Source organism: Salvelinus fontinalis, chromosome 32 (assembly GCF_029448725.1).
Source record: "Salvelinus fontinalis isolate EN_2023a chromosome 32, ASM2944872v1, whole genome shotgun sequence".
NCBI lineage: Eukaryota > Metazoa > Chordata > Actinopteri > Salmoniformes > Salmonidae > Salvelinus > Salvelinus fontinalis.
Genome location: NC_074696.1, coordinates 27956519 through 27977451, shown reverse-complemented (window position 1 = coordinate 27977451; position 20933 = coordinate 27956519). Strand labels below are relative to the sequence as shown.

Below are 20933 nucleotides of genomic sequence, written 5' to 3'. Positions count from 1 at the left end.
GAATCTGTCTGATTTACGGAACATTATTAAATATTTAACTTTGTCACACCCAATTCGAGAATAATCTGCATCAGTGCCAAGGTGATGCACCAGAATTTTGTCTCTATACGTGCATGTGAATGCTCCACTTTTTCATAGTATTGGGAGAATGGCATGATTTGAAAGCACTGTTGAACAACCATAACAGGTTTTTAGATTTAGCCCCACACTTATCCACTCCAATACCCTCCTTGTTTTGCTATTCCCTTTTTTCCCCTTTGCAATCTTAGCTATAGCTAATCTTGTATTTATCATGTTGCGCACTGTGGTTATAAACTTCTAGGTCAATGAGACTACGGAACGAGAACAACCTTAATATTGTTTGTTTTTATGTAGATGTTTTATATTTTTGTGTACATGTTTTAAATGGTTACAGTTAAACTGGGGGTGTGGGTCAGCAGATATGAGTATATTTTACCACCATTATATTGTAATGGATAACTTTGACGGTTGAGGTTATTGCAATAACTTATGGGCAGATTTCTATTCTCATTTTAGTATAGCTATACACTCATTAACTGCAAATCTTATTCTCAGTCCAAGTTTTAAGCATGTGCTTAGAGGACTGAGTGCATAACTTTTTTTGTGCTTTTACTATTCCCCCCCAAAATATCCATGTGTGTCTTATCTACCCATGAATTACTGCACAATGTTAATTTTCCAGATGTTGGCAGTTCTATTATATCCTCTGATCTGTCCTGTCTAAATGCCAGTCTTTCATTGGAACAACAAGCACTCCAAATATTCCTGATGTACTGGTAATTCTGAAACGATGAGACTTAAATAAATGCCAGCTTTAACCAAAATAGTGTTTTTTGTTGATAAGATGATTAGGGTTGCATTTTTAAGGTACTGTTTTGTGTTTTAGACCATATGTAGAGGAGCATGTCAATAAAAAATTGGCTATGAAGGGTGAGAAACTAAACAGATATTTCAGTGTTTGTTAAATTGTACATGGCCACTTCCCAAACCTATCTACACTGAACAAAAATGTAAAGTGTGGGTCCCATGTTTCATGAGCGGAATTTTATTTTTTATCCCAGAAGTGTTCCATACACTAACAAAGCTTATTTCTCTAAAATGTTGTGCACATTTGTTGGTGGGGCTGTTAGCCAACTGGGTGGGCATATGCCATCTACGCTTCACCCATGGCAGCACTCCTGCACAATTATGTGAAATTCATAAGTTATGGCCTAATTTATTTCAATTGACTGATTTCCCCACGAACTGTAAATCAGTGAAGTCTTTGAATTTGTTACATTTATATTTTTGTTCAGTATAAATTGAAACTGTCTTTGCAAGAATAAGAGCGACTCAATATTAATGAATGAGATGTTCGACAAGCAGGTGTCTACGTATGTTTATAGTAATGTAACTTCCGTCCCTCTCCTCGCCCCTACCTGGGCTCGAACCAGGTAGGGGCGCGCACCACCGCTAACTAGCTAACCATTTCACATCGGTTACACTAACATGTTACCTTTGACTCGCAAACTAACCAGAATGTATGTAAAATGTGAATCTCAAATGTAACCATAAAGTGGTGCAACCGAACATGACGTTGCAAGTCACGCCCCTTTCAGTTCAGTGAAGTACATAGTCATCACTACGGTGTACAGAAGTTCTGTCGTTGCATCATTTCAGGCGCTGAGGAGAATACTATTCACCCCTTTGTGTCAACGAAATAAAGGTATGTTTCTCAGTAAACTATGTTTATGCATTTTAGACACAATTCAATCGAATGTGTATTTATCACGGAGTGAACCGTTACTCATCCTTTCTATTACCGGGTAGTTTGTGTGGCTTTCCACATACGTTTACATTACCACGTGTGGAGCAGAGAGCTACACAGTATTTGTTTAATAAATGTGATGGCGACTCGCTTTGTGAAACCGGTTTTGGTGTGTAACTGTACTACTACTTCGAATACACAGTTTAATACGTTGACGTCAATAGTTTTGTAAAGAGTATCATAGTGTGGTGTGTTATAGTGTCCTATCAGATTAGCGAAGGTACAATATGTCCATTAGTCCTTCATGTTTTTCTTCCTTCTCAATTGAAAGCATTTGCGGTCAGTGCCGGTTATGATAAGGGAGGACGATTTTTTTTTACATGACCATGGCCTTATTTCTTTTGACAGCATATTGGATGACTGCCATTCATATTCCATTCAGCCAATTCAATGTAACAGCGATAGCTTCAGGTTACTACGTGATACATTTCCCTATACCCATCATGAGGTTGCTACAACCTAGCCTATGAATGAACGTTTTAAACGTAGGTGCACACAGGTCCAGAGACATATTTGAGGTAACAGACGGTGACGTTCAATACCGCCTTGCACACTCTTGCCTGCATCTAGCTGATATAGGACGTAATCATTCGTCCAACAGTTGAAAACAGCGCCCCCGCCTAGACTGGAGGGTAATACCCTGCATGGCCTGGGTCTCATATGGACTGTCACTATCAGTGACACTTATGACTAAGTGTAATACAGTATGAAAGTTATTAAATAAGATTTACCGGTGGATGGTATTTTTAGAGGTGCTTTAGTGGACAGTCAAGACAGTTTAAGTTTGGGATGGGCAACTGGCGGATCAATCCCCCCCCAACTCAGTCAGGGTCTCAATTTACTGTTGAGAGTTATAGTAGACTATACAAGGTGTAATTTGGTTGTGAATCAGCAGTTTTTATGTTATTCACTCAATTAGCCCACGTAGGCTAACATTTTTTAGATTGTTAAGTTAGTCTAGCCAGCTATCTAAACTTATGGTAGGCGTAGTCGAATTACAGTCCGGGGGAGGACCTCCATTGATTTTGTTTGTCACTCTCACTCAAATAGCACATTAACTGCAAACATTTTTGTGTACATGTTTTAAATGGGTACAGTTAAACTGGGGTTGTGGGTCAGCAGATATGAGTATATTTTACCACCATTATTATAATTGTGAACATTGACAGTTGAGGTTTTTGAAAATCAATTTTTTTTTTTATAAAGGGAAGTTTTTGATGTCTAACTCTGATACTGCTAGTAATACTACTTCCAATACACCGCTTAATACGTTGACATCAATAGTTTTGTAAAAAGTATGGTATGATAGTGTGGTATAGTGCACCTTTGCTAATCAGATAGGAAACTATGTCCATTAGTCGGTGGTATAACCCTTCAAGTTGTTCTTCCTTCATTGGAAGCAGTTGCGGTCAGTGCCGGTTAAGATAAGGGAAGACGATTTTTTTTCATGAGCATGGCCTTATTTTTATTACAACATATTGGATGACTGCCATTCATATTCCATCCAGCCAATGCAATGTAACAGCGATTGCTTCAGGCTACTACGTGATACATTTCCCTATACCCATCATGAGGTTGCTACAACCTAGCCTATTAATGAACGTTTATAACGTAGAACGTAGGTGCACACAGGTCGAGAGACAGATGCAAACGAGAGTTTCTATTGGACAAATTCAAGTATGTTAATCCGCGTTTTGTTCCGTTTGCTTCCATTTAAGAAACTTTTTTTCAACAGAAACCGCGGAATGAATACACCGCTGATCACGCGTAAACACACAGCCACGTTGTATTCCTTCTTGCGTTTTATTCCTGCGCGCTCCTCCTACCTCTTCCCGTCGCTTGTGGACTTCAATGCACAACACACCAGCTGCGTGATCAGGCAAAAAAAACTTTCCAAGCCAAACCGCTACACACAGCCTACATCGTTGTCACCATCTTAGCTAAAGTAACGTAACGTCCTAGTCAACATAGCTAATAGAACCAATGCGTTAGTAAACCCACTACAATCATGCAGTAACGTTACAGTGTATAGTCAGCAGTTACACCTTCGGGCCCCGGTGGCAATAAATTATTAAAACCACAAGCTTACCTTGACTTGGAAGAGTTCCAGTGTTGTGTTGGATAGTCATAGCCAGCTAGCTAACAGCATCCTGCTGTTTGGGCAGGGTGTTTCAGTAGGCTAAACTAGCTAGCCGAATTTGCTAGCTAAGTAAGTGAAAAAAAATGACAATCTCTATATACATTTCTCTCTTGCTTCTCCTTCATTTTCATTGTCTTTCTCTCTATTTGAGTCAACTACTCACCACATGCACTGCAATGCTAGCTAGCTATAGCTTATGCTTTCAGTACGAGATTAATTCTCTGATCCTTTGATTGGGGGGACAACATGTCAGTTCGTGCTGCAAGCGCTCTGATAGGTTGGAGGACATCCTCCGGAGGTTGTCATAATTACGGTGTAAGTCTATTGAAAGGGGTGAGAACCAAGAGCCTCCTAGGTTTTGTATTGAAGTCAATGTACCCAGAGGAGGACAGAAGCTAGCTGTCCTCTGGCTACACCATGGTGCTACCCTACAGAGTGCTGTTGAGGCTACTGTAGACCTTATTTGCAAAATAGTGTGTTTTGATCAATTATTTGGTGACGTGATTATATTTAGTATTGTTTTATCTAAAAAGGATAACTTTTTACATGTTTTACTATTTTTATGAAATTCACTGAGGAGGATGGTTCTCCCCTTCCTCCTGAGGAGCCTCCACTGGTTGAAATGTTGTAAAGAACAGTTACGAAAGGGGCAATAGTCTCTGGACCATCTGCTCTGCCTCTTGTTGCATGTATTTATTACACCCTCTCCCTCTTTCTCTCTCCCCCGCCCCGCTCTCTCACCTCTCCAGCCCCAGGATGTGTGGTATATGGGCCTTGTTTGGCAGTGATGAGTGCCTGTCGGTTCAGTGCACCAGCGCTATGAAGATCGCCCACCGGGGCCCTGACGCCTTTCGCTTTGAGAACATCAACGGCTTTACTAACTGTTGTTTTGGCTTCCATCGGCTGGCTATTGTAGACCAGCTGTATGGCATGCAGCCCATCCGCATCAAGAAGTTCCCCTACCTCTGGCTTGTCTACAACGGAGAAATCTACAACCACCACACGGTAGGTCTAGCCTGGAATCCACATTGTTTCACAAATCCCAGGCTCAATAGATTTGCAAACACTACAGTAGTTATGGCCCATAGACATATAAGGTATAGCCTGGAATCCAGATTGTGTCACTGTTGTTTTATGTCACAAATCCCAGGCTATGGTAGGAGATCTATAAATCACACAGTAGTTACGGCCCATAGACATATAGTAAGGTATTGCCTGAAATCCAAACTTCTGAACCCCAGGCTACTGTAGGAATGGAGATGGTACCAGGCCTCAAGGAACTCTAGTATCTGGCCAAGTTTTGGTGTGGAACGTATTGAGTTTCTACTTGAAGGTCACGAAGCAGGGATATAGTATGGCTTTAGGCCAGTCAACTCCTCCTTTCTTAAAAAGGTACTATTTCTATGCCAAAGGGACTTACGTGGCCAAATAAGTTAAGTAAACTTTTGTTCATGTGAGTTTGTGGAAACAGGGAGGGAAGAAAGTCGTAATATCTTCAAAGATCATATTGATAATGGTATTATCTGGCTTTAAAAAAATGGCATTAAATTATTATCTCACATCTTTTGTAATATGCACAATTGTTGGATGTGATTGTGCATACACTACTTACAATCCATTGTGATTTAGTTATAAGCATGTATACTACCCTATGTATTAATTTGGACAGTGAAGCTAACTTTTCATTTGCCATTATGGATTTGAGATCAAATGTTTTATATGAGGTGACAGTACTGGGCCACTCAAGGACATTCAGAGACTTGTCCTGAAGCCACTCCTGCGTTGTCTTGGGTGTGTGCTTAGGGTCATTGTCCTGTTGGAAGGTGAACCTTCAGCCCAGTCTGAGTTCCTGAGCGCTCTGGGGAAGGTTTTCGTCAAGGATCTTTCTGTACTTTGCTCCGTTCATCTTTGCCTCGATCCTGACTAATCTCCCGGTCCCTGCTGCTGAAAAATATCCCAACAGCATGATGTGCCACCACCATGCTTCAACGTAGCGATGGTGCCAGATTTTATACAGCCGTGACGCTTGGCATTCAGGCCAAAGAGTTCAATCTTGGTTTCATCAGACCAGAAAATCTTGTTTCTCATGGTCTGAGAGTCTTTAGGTGCCTTTTGGTAAACTCCAAGCAGGCTGTCATGTGCCTTTTCCTGAGTAGTGGCTTCCGCCTGGCCACTCTACCGTAAAGGCCTGATTGGTGGAGTGCTGCAGAGATGGTTGTCTTTCTGGAAGGTTCTCCCGTCTACACAGAGGAACTCTGAAACTCTGTCAGAGTGACCATCGGGTTTTTGGTTACCTCCCTGACCAAGGCTCTTCTCCGCCGATTGCTCAGTTTGGCTAGGCGGCCAGCTCTAGAAAGAGTCTTGGTGGTTCCAAACTTCTTCCATTTAAGAATGATGGAGGCCACTGTGTTCTTGGGGACCTTCAATGCAGCAGAAATGTTTTGGTACCCTTCCCCAGATCTGTGCCTCAATACACAATCCTGTCTCGTAGCTCCATTGACAATTCCCTGGACCTCATGGCTTGGTTTTTGCTCTGACATGCACTGTCAACTGTGGGACCTTATAGACAGGTGTGTGCCTTTCCAAATCATGTCCAATCAATTGAATTTACCACAGGTGGACTCCAATCAAGTTGTTGAAACATCTCAAGGATGATTAATGGAAACAGGATGCATCTGAGTTCAATTTTGAGTCTCATAGCAAAGGGTCACTTTGTCATTATGGGGTATTGTGTGTAGATTGCTGAGGATTTTTTTTTTTAATCCATTTTACAATAAGGCTGTAACCAACGTAACAAAATGTGGAAAAAGTCAAGGGGTCTGAATACTTTCCTAAGGCACTGTAAGTATGAAAATACCCTCAAATAAAAGGGGACATTCTGTACTGTCGCCTCATATGCTGGAGTATAGAGCCCAGTGGTGTAAAGTACTTACGTAAATAAATTAAAGTACTTCCAATGTAGTTTTTTTGGGGGATCTGTACTTTACTTTACTATTTATATTTTTGACAACTTTTACTCCGCTACATTCCTAAAGAAAATAATGTACTTTTTATTCCATACATTGTTCCTGACACCCAAAAGTACTTGATACATTGTGAATGCTTAGCAGGACAGGAAAATGGTCCAATTCACGCACTTATCAAGAGAACATCCCTGGTCATCCCTACCACCTCTGATCTGGCGGACTCACTAAACACAAATGCTTCGTTTGTAAATTCGAGTGTTGGAGTGTTCCTCTGGCTGTCCGTACATTTTAAAAACCAAAAAATAGTGCCGTCTGGTTTGCTTAATATAAGGAATTTGAAATTATTTATACTTTTACTCTTGATGCTTAAGTTATGTGTATTTTAGCAATTACATTTACTATTGATGCTTAAGTATATTTAAAAGTAAATAGTTTAAACTTTTACTCAAGTAGTATTTTACTGGGTGACTTTCACTTTTACTCAAGTATGATGATTGGGTACTTTTTCCACCACTGATAGAGCCAAATTAAAAGTTTTTGCTTCACTGTCCAAATACATATGTTGTTGAGTGTATGTCATGAGCATGTATGACCACTTGTAATGTCTTATGTCTCATAATAATCATAATACTTTTCTCCATCTTCTTCCCTCTAGCTGAAGGAGCAGTTTGAGTTTACTGACTACCAGACCAAAGTAGATGGTGAGATCCTGCTTCACCTGTATGAGCGCTTCGGCATTCAGAAGATGGCGTCCCTATTGGATGGAGTGTTCGCCTTCGTCTTAATGGACTCAGCCAATAGGAAGGTTTTCCTGGGGAGGGATACGTATGGCGTGCGGCCCATGTTCAAACTACTGACTGACGACGGCTTCCTGGCTGTGTGCTCTGAGGCAAAAGGTGAGAGGGGACTACTTACTTGATATCTCCACCAGTTTTGGTTGCTACACAAGTGGATTAAAGAAGAATACCTATTCAGAATAGGATAGGATGAACTTTAATGTCACAGAGTGTAGAAAAAACATAAACTGCTCAACTCTATTGCTATTCAACGGAAATTCACTTGGTCAAGTACAATTGTAACAAAATGTTAAGATGTTGTTATTAGTGTGTAACGACTGTTACTACACAGGTATGATAACTTAATGTTCTTAAACACATACTTTTTCTGTTTGTTCCCAGGTCTGACTCATATAACCCACTCAATGTCCTCACCTCCTAAGATCACTCCATTCCTCCCTGGACACTTTGAGGTGTTTGACCTAAAGCCCACAGGGAAGGTAGAGTCTATTCAGATGGACCGCTTCCACTGCTGCACCCAGGAGCCCAAGCACGCTGCCTATGACACGGTAGAGAGGCTCCCCTCAGGTACACACCCATCCATAGTATTTCCATAAAGGTTACAGATTATTTAACAGTGCCACTACCTGTCGCTAGCTATCAGTGAAAGATGACAGATGTTGTTTGACACATAAGATGAAGGGAGGAATGGCTCACTGATTGTTATTTCAGGATTCAAGTTTTTGGTATTGAGGGTATTGCCATGAATGAAGCCTGTTGTCCAACTGAAATCATTGTAGTCACTGACAATAGGAGTTGGATGTGTAGTATGCTAGAGTTGATTTGCTGGTCTTCAACTATTCAGTTGACTGGTCCCTGTGTGATGACAGTAAGATTTCTTGTTGTCCTCTGTAGGTTTTGTCCCAGAGACAGTGAAGAGCAACATCCGGTCTTTGTTTGAGAACGCTGTCCGGAAACGCCTCATGGCCCACAGGAGGATCGGCTGTCTTCTCTCAGGTACAAATAATGATTAATACAGAGTATGTTTGCCTCTTTGTGTAGTGTCACACATGAAAGCTTGTGGCTTGAGTTAGTAATGCTTGAGGTCTGTTACTTGTTGTTTTCACTAATGCTTGTCTGTGTAAATACATAAATGAGAATACATTCTTATTATCTTTACACCATAGGTCAAACTAGACGTGTGATAATCTAGTAAATGATGTATATGACTGTTATTATATATTTCTATCAGGTGGTCTGGACTCCAGTCTGGTGGCAGCTACGCTGGTCAAACTGGCCAAAGAGGAGAAGTTGAAGTACCCCATCCAGACCTTCGCTATTGGGGCTGAAGACAGCCCAGACATCCTGGCTGCTCGCAAGGTGAGTGAGGCTCTCCAGCCTCCATAGAGAGACTCTGCCTTATAATATAATGGTGATGATATTGTCATGGAACGGGTTGGGTAGGTTAGGTCTAGGAGCATGATTAGACACTACCACTTCCACACTCCATCCCCAGGGGGGCAGCAGCAACCAGGTTCAGGTGCTCTGTCAAGCCTTGATGAAGCCCACAGGTACAGGCAATCAGGTCGAGCGTGAATGATTCAGAGAGAGGTGGCCATAGAGCCTCTCGGCCTGCAAGTCTTTGTTTTTTGTTTTAGTTAACCTTTTTAGTTTTGGAGCAGTCTTTTGAAGTTTATTTTTGTAAATATGTGTTTTGGTCACCCGTTTCAAAAACAAATAATAATCTGCTTGGGCTAGCTGACCCATAGGAGTCAGGACGGAGCTGGCCCTGGATCCCTGTAAGTTTGCTGTCTCCTGGGCACATGTACATACAGCACTGACCTCATACGCTGATTTCTCACATAGCTGCACATCTTAAATCAAGTTACAGACCAGTTAACTAGGCCTAAGACTTCTAGACTTAGCGGGCGCAACAATATTAGCAGGCTAGTCAATCAGTTTCGTAACAATATAACTTCATAATCAGTAATAATCAAACTTTATTTTTGTATCATCTTTTACCCAATACATTACAGCTCCCAGGGCATTAAAAATGAGCATTTAAAATAATAAAAACACAACATAATAGAATAGAATAACAGAAAAAAGTGAAGTCATTGCTCCCTGTATTTGTAAAAGAGTATGTGTTCTCAATAAATTGAAGGCAATAAATAGATACAACGTGAATGAATGTCTTGGTGAATGCCTTGTGCTGTTCCAGGTGGCGTCCTACATCGGCAGTGAGCACCACGAGGTGAACTTCACCCCTGAGGAGGGTCTCAAAGCCGTGGAGGAGGTCATCTTTCACCTGGAGACCTATGACATCACCACCGTACGCGCCTCTGTCGGTGAGAGAGCACACTGTCCCATCTTAGATCAGCCTAGATCATCCTAGACCTCCAAACATCAATCAGAAGGGGCGTCCCATTGAAGCTGAATTAATAGGCTATGAGGATGACACATTTGTGAAATACCGAGACACTAGACAGCTTCTTTGTACCTTATCAATGTGCCCACTGACCTGGACAAAGGGAGTCTGGCCAGGCTGCATTCCTTTTCCTCCTGATTGGCTAGTTTGAATCCCAGTGGAATCATGGGAGATTAGTGAGTGTGGCCTGTAAAAGCCTGTCAATAGAGAGAAGCAATCAGCCAGACCTTGGCATAATATGTGGATGAAATACGTGATTCAGTTTGTCTGGTACAATCGAACAGTCCCAAAAGTGCAAACTTGAAGTAAAGACCAAAGTTCATGTGATGATCAGTTTACTTTCATTTACTTTTTTTCCTGCCAAATACAGATGGTTTTATTTGCCTCTAGATGGCGCAATAACCTTTTTTTATAAGAAATGTACAGTATATTTAGCAAGGCTTAAGTTAAGCCAAGGGAGTACTTCAACTCAATTCTGTGTCCAATAATCCTTTCTCATTCTGCAGGCATGTACCTAGTGTCAAAGTACATCCGTGAGAAGACTGACAGCGTGGTGATCTTCTCTGGAGAAGGCTCTGACGAGCTGACACAAGGATACATTTACTTCCACAAGGTACTGTAAGTCTGTTCCACATCAGAGATGTGTCGTTCTCTCCCACTCACCGAATTTCATGTACCAGACAGTGTTGTGGTGAATGCAGTAGTCAATTCAGGAAGTGCAGGAATTGAAAACATTTATTAGAAATCAATGGGAAATTCCTGGTTTGACTTAATTGAAAATGGAATTGAACCCAACCCTGGAACCAGTTGTTATGTCTGGGAATATGAGCTGAGTTGTTGTGTTTCCTGTTGCAGGCTCCCACTCCCAAGGCAGCAGCAGAGGACAGTGTTCGTCTGTTGAAGGAGCTGTACCTGTTTGACGTGCTCAGAGCAGACCGCACCACCGCTGCACACGGGTAAGGGCATTTTTACATCCATTCCTCAAACTTGTCAGACCGCTATCTGCTTTTCTTTCTTTCTTTTAAGAAGCTATAGGTTTAATACAGAAGATCTAGCATTCTGACTTTCCTCTTCTCTCTACAGTCTGGAGCTGAGAGTGCCTTTCCTGGACCACAGGTTCACGGCGTACTACCTCTCCCTGCCTGAGGAGATGAGGCAACCTAAGGTCAGTTTTCTCAGCCTTATCACCATATGCTCACTATCCCAATCTCCCTATCCGCTACATTTGTCTCTGATGAGATAATGTAGTATGAAATCGGAAGTAATGTACTGTTAGGTTCTAAATAACAGAATAAAAACTGAAGGACAACTATGAAAAGCTCAAACCAAGTTTATTCACCCAATGGGTCAGACAGCTGAACAGACTGTTCCCACCAGCCCAAGTATATCTACCCCATGTTAGGTGAAGTCTCCTCCTTCCCTCTAAACATTGCATATTTATTGCTAGGCAAGAAGCGTAGTGATGGGCCTCCCGGGTGGCGCAGTGGTCTAGGGCACTGCATCGCAGCGCTAACTGCGCCACCAGAGTCTCTGGGTTCGCGCCCAGGCTCTGTCGCAGCCGCCCGCGACCGGGAGGTCCGTGGGGCGACGCACAATTGGCATAGCGTCGTCCGGGGTAGGGAGGGTTTGGCCGGTAGGGATATCCTTGTCTCATCGCGCTCCAGCGACTCCTGTGGCGGGCCGGGCGCAGTGCGCGCCAACCAAGGGGGGCCAGGTACACGGTGTTTCCTCCGACACATTGGTGCGGCTGGCTTCCGGGTTGGAGGCGCGCTGTGTTAAGAAGCAGTACGGCTGGTTGGGTTGTGCTTCGGAGGACGCATGGCTTTCGACCTTCGTCTCTCCCGAGCCCGTACGGGAGTTGTAGCGATGAGACAAGGTAGTAATTACTAGCGATTGGATACCACAAAAATTGGGGAGAAAATGGGATAAAAAAATTTTTTTTTTTAAAAAGAAGCGTAGTGATGTGGGTAATAAACTGTTCCTTCTCCCTTAATGTGACCTGACCTCGTCCCCCTTTCCTTACTAATCCACAGCTCTCCGCCCTTATCAATGACCACAACCATGTGATTGCCTTTCCCTTACTCAATAACATTCCAAGCCCCTGGCTCATATCCATCCTTAATTGACCCCACCATATACATTCCTCCTACAGATTACCATTAACTACTGGTGTAGCCAGTATTTCGAATTACAACCCAACATTGAAACCAGACTGTGGCCCTTCTCCTTTCCATAGGATACCTGATGCCTAACAATAACGTAAATGGTTTTCAATGCCCTCTCTCTCCCTCAGTGTTATGAATAAGGATATTTCATATTTTCATGTTTATAAGTCAGAACCCATCAGTATTATTGCAAAAGTGGAAAAGATGTGTATTGAGTGATTGTAAGGGTTGTGTATCCAAATCAGAGTCCTTGCAGCAAAAATCTGTCTCTAAACATGTAAAGGGTTCCAGTGCTATAATTCCAAACCCAGTTCAGTTTGACTGAGGGATGTGTGTGTAACCAGGATGGAGTGGAGAAGCACCTCCTCAGAGACTCGTTTAAAGGTCTGAACCTGATCCCAGACGAGATCCTGTGGCGGCGTAAAGAGGCCTTCAGTGACGGAATGATGTCTGTCAAGAAGTCGTGGTACAACAGCCTGCAGGACCAGATGGAGTCTGAGGTATTTTTGTATTTGTATTTATTATGGATCCCCATTACTCTTCCTGGGGTCCAGCAAAATTAAGGCAATTTATACAATTTTAAAACATTACAATACATTCACAGATTTCACAACACACTGTGTGCCCTCAGGCCCCTACTTCACCACTACCACATATCTACATTACTAAATCCATGTGTGTGTGTCTGTGTGTGTGTGTGTGTGTGTGGTGTGTATGTGTATGCATGTGTCTGTGCCAATGTTTGTGTTGCTTCACAGTCCCGCTGTTCCATAAGTTTTCATTTTTATCTTAAAAAAATAAAATCTAAAATTACTGCTTGCGTCAGTTACTTGATGTGGAATAGAGTTCCATGTAGTCATGGCTCTATTTAGTACTGTGTGCCTCCCATTGTCTGTTCTGGACTTTGGGACTGTGAAGAGACCTCTTGTGGCATGTCTTGTGGGGTATGCATGGGTGTCCGAGCTGTGTGTCAGTAGTTTAGACAGACAGCTCGGTGCATTCAACATATCAATACCTCTCATAAATACAAGTAGTGATGAAGTCAATCTCTCCTCCACTTTCAGCCAGGAGAGATTGACATTCATATTATTAATATTAGCTCTATGTGTACATCCAAGGGCCAGCCGTGTTGCCCTGTTCTGAGCCAATTGCAATTTTCCTAAATCCTTTTTTGGCACCTGACCACACGACTAAACAGTAGTCCAGGTGCAACAAAACTAGGGCCGATAGGACTTGCCTTGTTGATAGTGTTGTTAAGAAGGCAGAGCATTGCTTTATTATAGACAGACTTCTCCCCATCTTAGCTACTACTGCATCAATATGTTTTGACCATGACAGTTTACAATCTAGTGTTACTCCAAGCAGTTTAGTCATCTCAACTTTCTCAATTTCCACATTATTTATTACAAGATTTAGTTGAGGTTTAGGGTTTAGTGAGTGTTTTTGTTCCAAATACAATGCTTTTATTTTTAGAAATATTTAGGGCTAACTTATTCCTTGCTACTCACTCTGAAACTAAGTTGCAGTCATTTCAGTCGCTGTAGTAGCTGACGTGTATAGTGTTGAGTCATCCGCATATATAGAAACTCTGGCTTTACTCAGTCAGTGGCATGTCGTTAGTAAAAATTGAAAAAAGCAAGGTACACATACACACAGACACACACACGTGCATACGCACACAGCAGGCTCGCATGTACACACACACACACAGGCACGCTGGCACATGACATATGCACACCCACACACATTCTGACTCCTTCTTTCTCTCCTCCAAGGTGAACGACTTCCAGCTGGAGAAGTCTCCTAAGACGTTCCCGTTCCTCCCTCCCAGAACCAAAGAGGCGTACTTCTACCGCCAGGTGTTTGAGAAGCATTACCCGGGCCAGGCCAAGTGGCTCAGCCACTACTGGATGCCCCGCTGGATCAATGCTACAGACCCCTCAGCCAGAACCCTCTCCATCTACAAGCCTGACAAAGACCAGTGATACAGCAACAACAGTGGCTTTTATCCAATATCCTCACTAGCGTAGCACTTAGAATGAAGCAGTCTATTGAGCATACATGCATTCTAAGTGGTATGCTAGTATGGATATTGGAACGTAGACCGTGTCAGCTGTCAATCACTTCTGCCATTATTACTACACCTCATCTTCACACCATTACTACACCTCCCCTTCACACATACCTATCTGGAAACTGTCTGATGCTAAAGTTGTGACTTTTATGGAATTTTAGGTAACGATGAGGCTTACTTTTCATGCAAATGGCCACGGTTATTGTCATTTTTGTTGTAACGCTTCATAATGCATCTTTAGATACGACATACCTAATTAGCTACGACAAACCTAATGAATAGAACACAGCATTGGTGACATCCCTGTCTCAAAAACTAATGGATTTGACCTCTTGGAACTTTTGGAAATTAAGCTTCTCCCAACCATGCCCTTCCGCTCATAAAATGATTACCAACTTTACCCACTTCATGTAAAACTGCTATTGGGTAAATTATTTCTACTTGAATATAAAGTTGAATCCCCCACTCTCCTGAAACTTGAATCTAAAGTCGAATCCCCCTTTTCCTAAAATGAATGTGTGAAGACTATTTTTTAGTTCACGTTATTGACCATAATTGTCGGTTACATAATTATGCGATAATTCTGGCAGCTCTATTGAGGAATCATCAAGCTCTAGTACTTAACCAGTGTTAATTACAGTTACAGGGTCAGTGCTGATTTGGGAAACTGCTGTTTCACTAGGAATAGTTGATCATGTTGGAAGACTGGAATGATGCTGTAGGCCATCTATCTGGGATTCAGTAGCACTACTGTAATGCTTTCATCGATTATAGTACCATACGGTGATTACATAGTAGATATTATTATATCTAAATTACATACATATTTTAACAGCTTCAGACATTGGCTAAACCTTAACATGATATTTAACTGTTCCTCGTGAGTGCTTTTTCCTATCATTTACATTAAGTTAGATGCGTATAACCAGTACTGCAATTGTCTTTTTGCCTCTTACCCAGACAGGGAGCAGGCTGTAATAGGTTCATTTCCGTGCAAGAAGATGTCTTGATTATGTCACAGGAGACAATAGACAGGATAGCTATAGGTATAGATCAGTTGCGGTCAGTGCCGTTCTATTACAGCATATTGGATGACTGCCATTCATATTCCATTCAGCCAATTCAATGTAACAGCGATAGCTTCAGGCTACTACGTGATACATTTCCCTATACCCATCATGAGGTTGCTACAACCTAGCCTATTAATGAACGTTTTAAACGTAGGTGCACACAGTTCGAGAGACACGTTTTAGGTGACAGACAGTGACATTCCGTACGGTCTTGCACACTCTTGCCTGCATCTAGCTGATATAGGACGTAATCATTCGTCCAACAGTTGAAAACATCGCCCCCGCCTAGACTGGAGGGTAATACCCTGCATAGCTCTGGGTCTCTCATATGGACTGTCACTATCAGTGACACTTGCGATGTCGAACAATAACACAACTATGTTTCTCCCCATTTTGTTCCGTTTGCTTACGTTTTAAGAAACGATTTTCAACAGAATCCGCGGAATGAATACACCGCTGATCACGCGTAAACACACAGCCACGTTGTATTTCTTTTCGTATCTGCGCTCTCTCACCTCTTCCCATCGCTTGTGGACTTCAATGCACAACACACCAGCTGCGTGATCAGGCAAAAAAAACTTTCCAAGCCAAACCGCTACACACAGCCTACATCGTTGTCACCATCTTAGCTAAAGTAACGTAACGTCCTAGTCAACATAGCCAATAGAACCAATGCGTTAGTAAACCCACTACAATCATGCAGTAACGTTACAGTGTATAGTCAGCAGTTACACGTTCGGCCCCCGGTGGCAATAAATTATTAAAACCACAAGCTTACCTTGACTTGGAAGAGTTCCAGTGTTGTGCTGGATAGTCTTAGCCAGCTAGCTAACAGGGGGGGGGTTACAGTAGGCTAAACTAGCTAGCCGAATTTGCTAGCTAAAAAGCTACAATCTCTCTATATACACTTCTCTCTTGCTTCTCCAGCATATGGAAGAAATTAATTTGTTCAAAACTGTTCAACTATTGTCTTTCTCTCTCTGAGTCAACTACGCACCACATGCACTACAGTGCTAGCTATAGCTTATGCTTCCAGTACTAGATTCATTCTCTGATCCTTTGATTGGGTGGACAACATGTCATTTTGTATTTGTATTTATAATGGATCCCCATTGCTGCAAGAGCTCTGATAGGTAGGAGGACATCCTCCAGAAGTTGTTATAATTACCGTGTAAGTCTATGGAAGGGGTTGAGAACCATGAACCTCCTAGGTTTTGTTTTGAAGTCAATGTACCCAGAGGAGGACTGAAGCTAGCTGTCCTCCTGCTACACCTTGGTGCTACCCTACAGAGTGCTGCTGAGTCTACTGTAGACCTTCTTTGCAAAATAGTGTGTTTTAATCAATTATTTGGTGACGTGATTATATTTATTATAGTATTGTTTCATCTAAAAAATAATAACTTTAAAAAGTTTTTAAAAATAAATAAAAAATGAAATTCACTGAGGATAATGGTTCTCCCCTTCCGCCTCTGAGGAGCCTCCACTGGTATACATAGACATTCTCCTGTTCTATACCCAACCTGATAAAGAGAAGTACCCGAAGTCAACTCGTCTTTTAAACATTTTAAATGTCAGAACATAATTATGATAAAACTTTGTAATGCTTTGATGCCTTGATCAATCCCCAAGGTTATCTTTCTTTGAACATTTCTTATTGAAAAGGATAATGCTCAACACTCACTCACCATTAAAACAGTTGTATTTTATTGAAGCAACTATTAAAATAATCAGAACAGAACACGTTTTTACACCCCCCCCCCCCCGTTTTTGTTTTAAGTTATTATCCTAATGAGAGCAAGACCATGACATGGTGTAATAGTGGTCTATACAGTGTGTGTGCGTGGATGTGTGTTTTTTAATTTATGTGTGGGTTCTTGCGTGGATGTGTGTCGTTGAGATAACAATAGAATGTGTTACAGATTTGAATGTCAAGCTGGGAACAACATGATTCAATTGAAGACGAAACATACTTGAGACAGACTCGTATAATGGGTTACATTACTTAAGGAAAATAGTGAAACCAAAAGACACACTGGAAGTTGGATGCTAACCATGGTGCATTGATTGCACTTTGTTTTCTCAACTACGAGCCATCTAGAGTCTAGACTGATGGAAATGTATGAAACTACAGCATTAGATGTCTAAAGTGATGTACATAATGCTATGTGTCTGTCTACTGTATTTCATCCTAACCACTACTGATATAAAAAAGTGCTCCATACGCTTGACAATATCTATCTGACGTGTTTTTTGTTGTTGTTGTGTGTGGTCATGATCTTCATGAGTTTGCATTACAATATCTGCACTAGCATACGACTTAAGTATAACGCAATATATTGGGAATGTATTCTAAGTACAATGGGTATCCTAATATGGAAAACAGAAAGGAAAACGCTGCACACTGCTGCTCATGCTCCCAGGTGATATCTATTTACGTTTCGACCCTTAGGTCTTCATCAGGCATCCATATCCCAGGTGGGGGTGGAAGGTCCTATATACAGTGAGGGAAAAAAGTATTTGATCCCCTGCTGATTTTGTATGTTTTCCCACTGACAAGGAAATTATCAGTCTATAATTTTAATGGTAGGTTTATTTGAACAGTGAGAGACAGAATAACAACAAAAAAATCCAGAAAAACACATGTCAAAAATGTTATAAATTGATTTGCATTTTAATGAGGGAAATAAGTATTTGACCCCCTCACAATCAGAAAGATTTCTGGCTCCCAGGTGTCTTTTATACAGGTAACGAGCTGAGATTAGGAGCACACTCTTAAAGGGAGTGCTTCTAATCTCAGTTTGTTACTTGTATAAAAGACACCTGTTCACAGAAGCAATCAATCAATCAGATTCCAAACTCTCCACCTTGAGAAGGTGACAACAGTTGGTGCGATTATTCGCAAATGGAAGAAACACAAAAGAACTGTCAATCTTCCTCGGCCTGGGGCTCCATGCAAGAGCTCACCTCATGGAGTTGCAATGATCATGAGAACGGTGAGGAATCAGCCCAGAACTACACGGGAGGATCTTGTCAATGATCTCAAGGCAGCTGGGACCATAGTCACCAAGAAAACAATTGGTAACACACTACGCCGTGAAGGACTGAAATCCTGCAGCGCCCGCAAGGTCCCCCTGCTCAAGAAAGCACATATACATGCCCGTCTGAAGTTTGCCAATGAACATCTGAATGATTCAGAGGACAACTGGTGAGATGAGAACAAAATGGAGCTCTTTTGCATCAACTCAACTCGCCGTGTTTGGAGGAGGAGGAATGCTGCTTATGACCCCAAGAACACCATCCCCACCGTCAAAAATGGAGGTGGAAACATTATGCTTTGGTGGTGTTTTTCTGCTAAGGTGACAAGACAACTTCACCGCATCAAAGGGACGATGGACGGGGCCATGTACCGTCAAATCTTGGGTGAGAACCTCCGCTCCTCAGCCAGGGTATTGAAAATGGGTTGTGGATGGGTTTTCCAGCATGACAATGACCCAAAACACACGGCCAAGGCAATAAAGGAGTGGCTCAAGAAGAGGCACATTAAGGTCCTGGAGTGGCCTAGCCAGTCTCCAGGCCTTAATCCCATAGAAAATTGGTGGAGGGAGCTGAAGGTTCGAGTTGCCAAACGTCAGCCTCGAAACCTTAATGACTTGGCGAAGATCTGCAAAGAGGAGTGGGACAAAATCCCTCCTGAGATGTGTGCAAACCTGGGGCCAACTACAAGAAACGTCTGACCTCTGCGATTGCCAACAAGGGTTTGGCACCAAGTACTAAGTCATGTTTTGCAGAGGGGTCAAATACTTATTTCCCTCATTAAAATGCAAATCAATTTATAAAATTTTTGACATGTGTTATTCTGGATTGTTTTGGGGTTATTCTGTCTCTCACTGTTCAAATAAACCTACCATTAAAATTATAGACTGATAATTTCTTTGTTAGTGGGCAAATGTACAAAATCAGCAGGGGATCAAATACTTTTTTCCCTCACTGTATAGGGACAGTACTTAGTGACATTACTTCCTGAAACAGAAAGTAAAAAATGTAGACAGTACCAGTCAAAAGTTTGGACACACCTACTCATTCCAGTGTTGTTGTTTTTAAAATTTTACTATTTTCTACATTGTAAAATAATAGTGGAGACATCAAAACAATAAAATAACACATATGGAATCGTTTAGTAACCAAAAACGTGTTAAACAAATCAAAATATATTTTATATTTGAGATTCTTCAATGTAGCCTTTGCCTTGATGACAGCTTTGCACACTGGTGATAACACCCAGGTGATATTTACTTACAACAACATTTCGACCCTTAGGTCTTCATCAGGCATCCATATCCCAAGTGGGGGTGGAAGGTCCTATATATAGGGGCAGTACTCAGTGACGTCACTTCCTGAAACAGAAGGTAAAAAATGTATGACATAGTTTCACAATATTAACATTCAATGTATCAAAATATATGATCATACACAAGGAATGTGATCAATATTTACAGTAATATACATACACTTACAATATTCAACGAGGATTAAAAAAAACCTATTTGGACATATTGAAACTATAAAAACATTTTCAAGTCAAACTCCTCATTAAGGCCAAGAGGAGACAGTGTTTTGAGCCTGTGGATCCAGAAAGATTCCCTTTGAAGAAGTTTTCTGGCAATGTCCCCTCCCCTGCATGACATCTTGACCATTTCTATTCCAATGTATCTCAGAGAACTAATAGGAAGTCCAGCTTGTACAAAATAAACAGCAACCAGATTTTTTGTCTCACCTGTCCATATATTGCTGCAGTGCTCACTGGTCCGTGTCTTAAGGCTTTGATGGGGTTTCCCTGTTTAAGACAGGCCACAAGGACATTTCAACATTTAAATAACAATGGTGGACATGCAGGTAATCAGGCCCTTGATGTTAAATCTTTGTCCTGTGCGGGGGTGGATAAATGAGTTGCGTTTGTACATGAAGCTGCATTGAATATTGTAAGTGTATGTATATTACTATAAATATTGATCACATTCCCTGTGTATGATCATATATTTTGATACATTGAATGTTAATATTGTGAAACTATGTCATACATTTTTTACCCCCTGTTTCAGGAAGTGATGTCCCTGAGTACTGCCCCTATATATAGGACCTTCCATCCCCACTTGGAATATGGATGCCTGATGAAGACCTAAGGGCCGAAATGTTGTTGTAAATAAATATCACCTGGGAGCATGAACAGCAGTGTGCAGCATTTTCCTTTCTGTTTTCCATGAGTCTGCCTACAACTTCAGCACCTGCTGAAAGTACCTGGATCTGTGTACTGTCTGTTCTTCAGTGTGAAAGGGAGGGGTTGCCCAATTTTACAACTCTGTGTGCTACTTTCTTTGTCCCTCAGAAGGTGCACCACTCCACAATATCTACATCCGTTACACAATTGCCTTTCTTCGCTTTCACAGCATATTCCTTTCGGTGAAAATAAGAAATTCACGTTCCACCAA

General features: G+C 41.6%; 1 protein-coding gene across 1 annotated transcript; it reads left to right on the top strand.

The window, feature by feature from the left end:
• Positions 1–1427: 1427 nt before the first annotated feature.
• LOC129831013 (asparagine synthetase [glutamine-hydrolyzing]-like) lies at positions 1428–17678 on the top strand. The gene is made up of 12 exons (XM_055893984.1): positions 1428–1726; positions 4718–4973; positions 7590–7830; positions 8113–8298; positions 8626–8727; positions 8963–9090; positions 9932–10058; positions 10645–10751; positions 10994–11094; positions 11222–11303; positions 12648–12803; positions 14079–17678. The coding sequence occupies exons 2-12, from the start codon at positions 4725–4727 to the stop codon at positions 14286–14288; spliced, it is 1689 nt and encodes a 562-aa protein (XP_055749959.1). The 5' UTR covers positions 1428–1726; positions 4718–4724; the 3' UTR covers positions 14289–17678.
• Positions 17679–20933: the final 3255 nt, after the last annotated feature.

Excerpts from the sequence above, each read along its gene's own strand:
- LOC129831013 (XM_055893984.1), top strand. The coding sequence starts at position 4,725 with ATGTGTGGTATATGGGCCTTGTTTGGCAGTGATGAGTGCCTGTCGGTT. Across the intron at positions 11,095-11,221 it reads CGCACCACCGCTGCACACGG|TCTGGAGCTGAGAGTGCCTT; the intron begins GTAAGGGCATTT and ends TTCTCTCTACAG. Across the intron at positions 12,804-14,078 it reads AGGACCAGATGGAGTCTGAG|GTGAACGACTTCCAGCTGGA; the intron begins GTATTTTTGTAT and ends CTCTCCTCCAAG.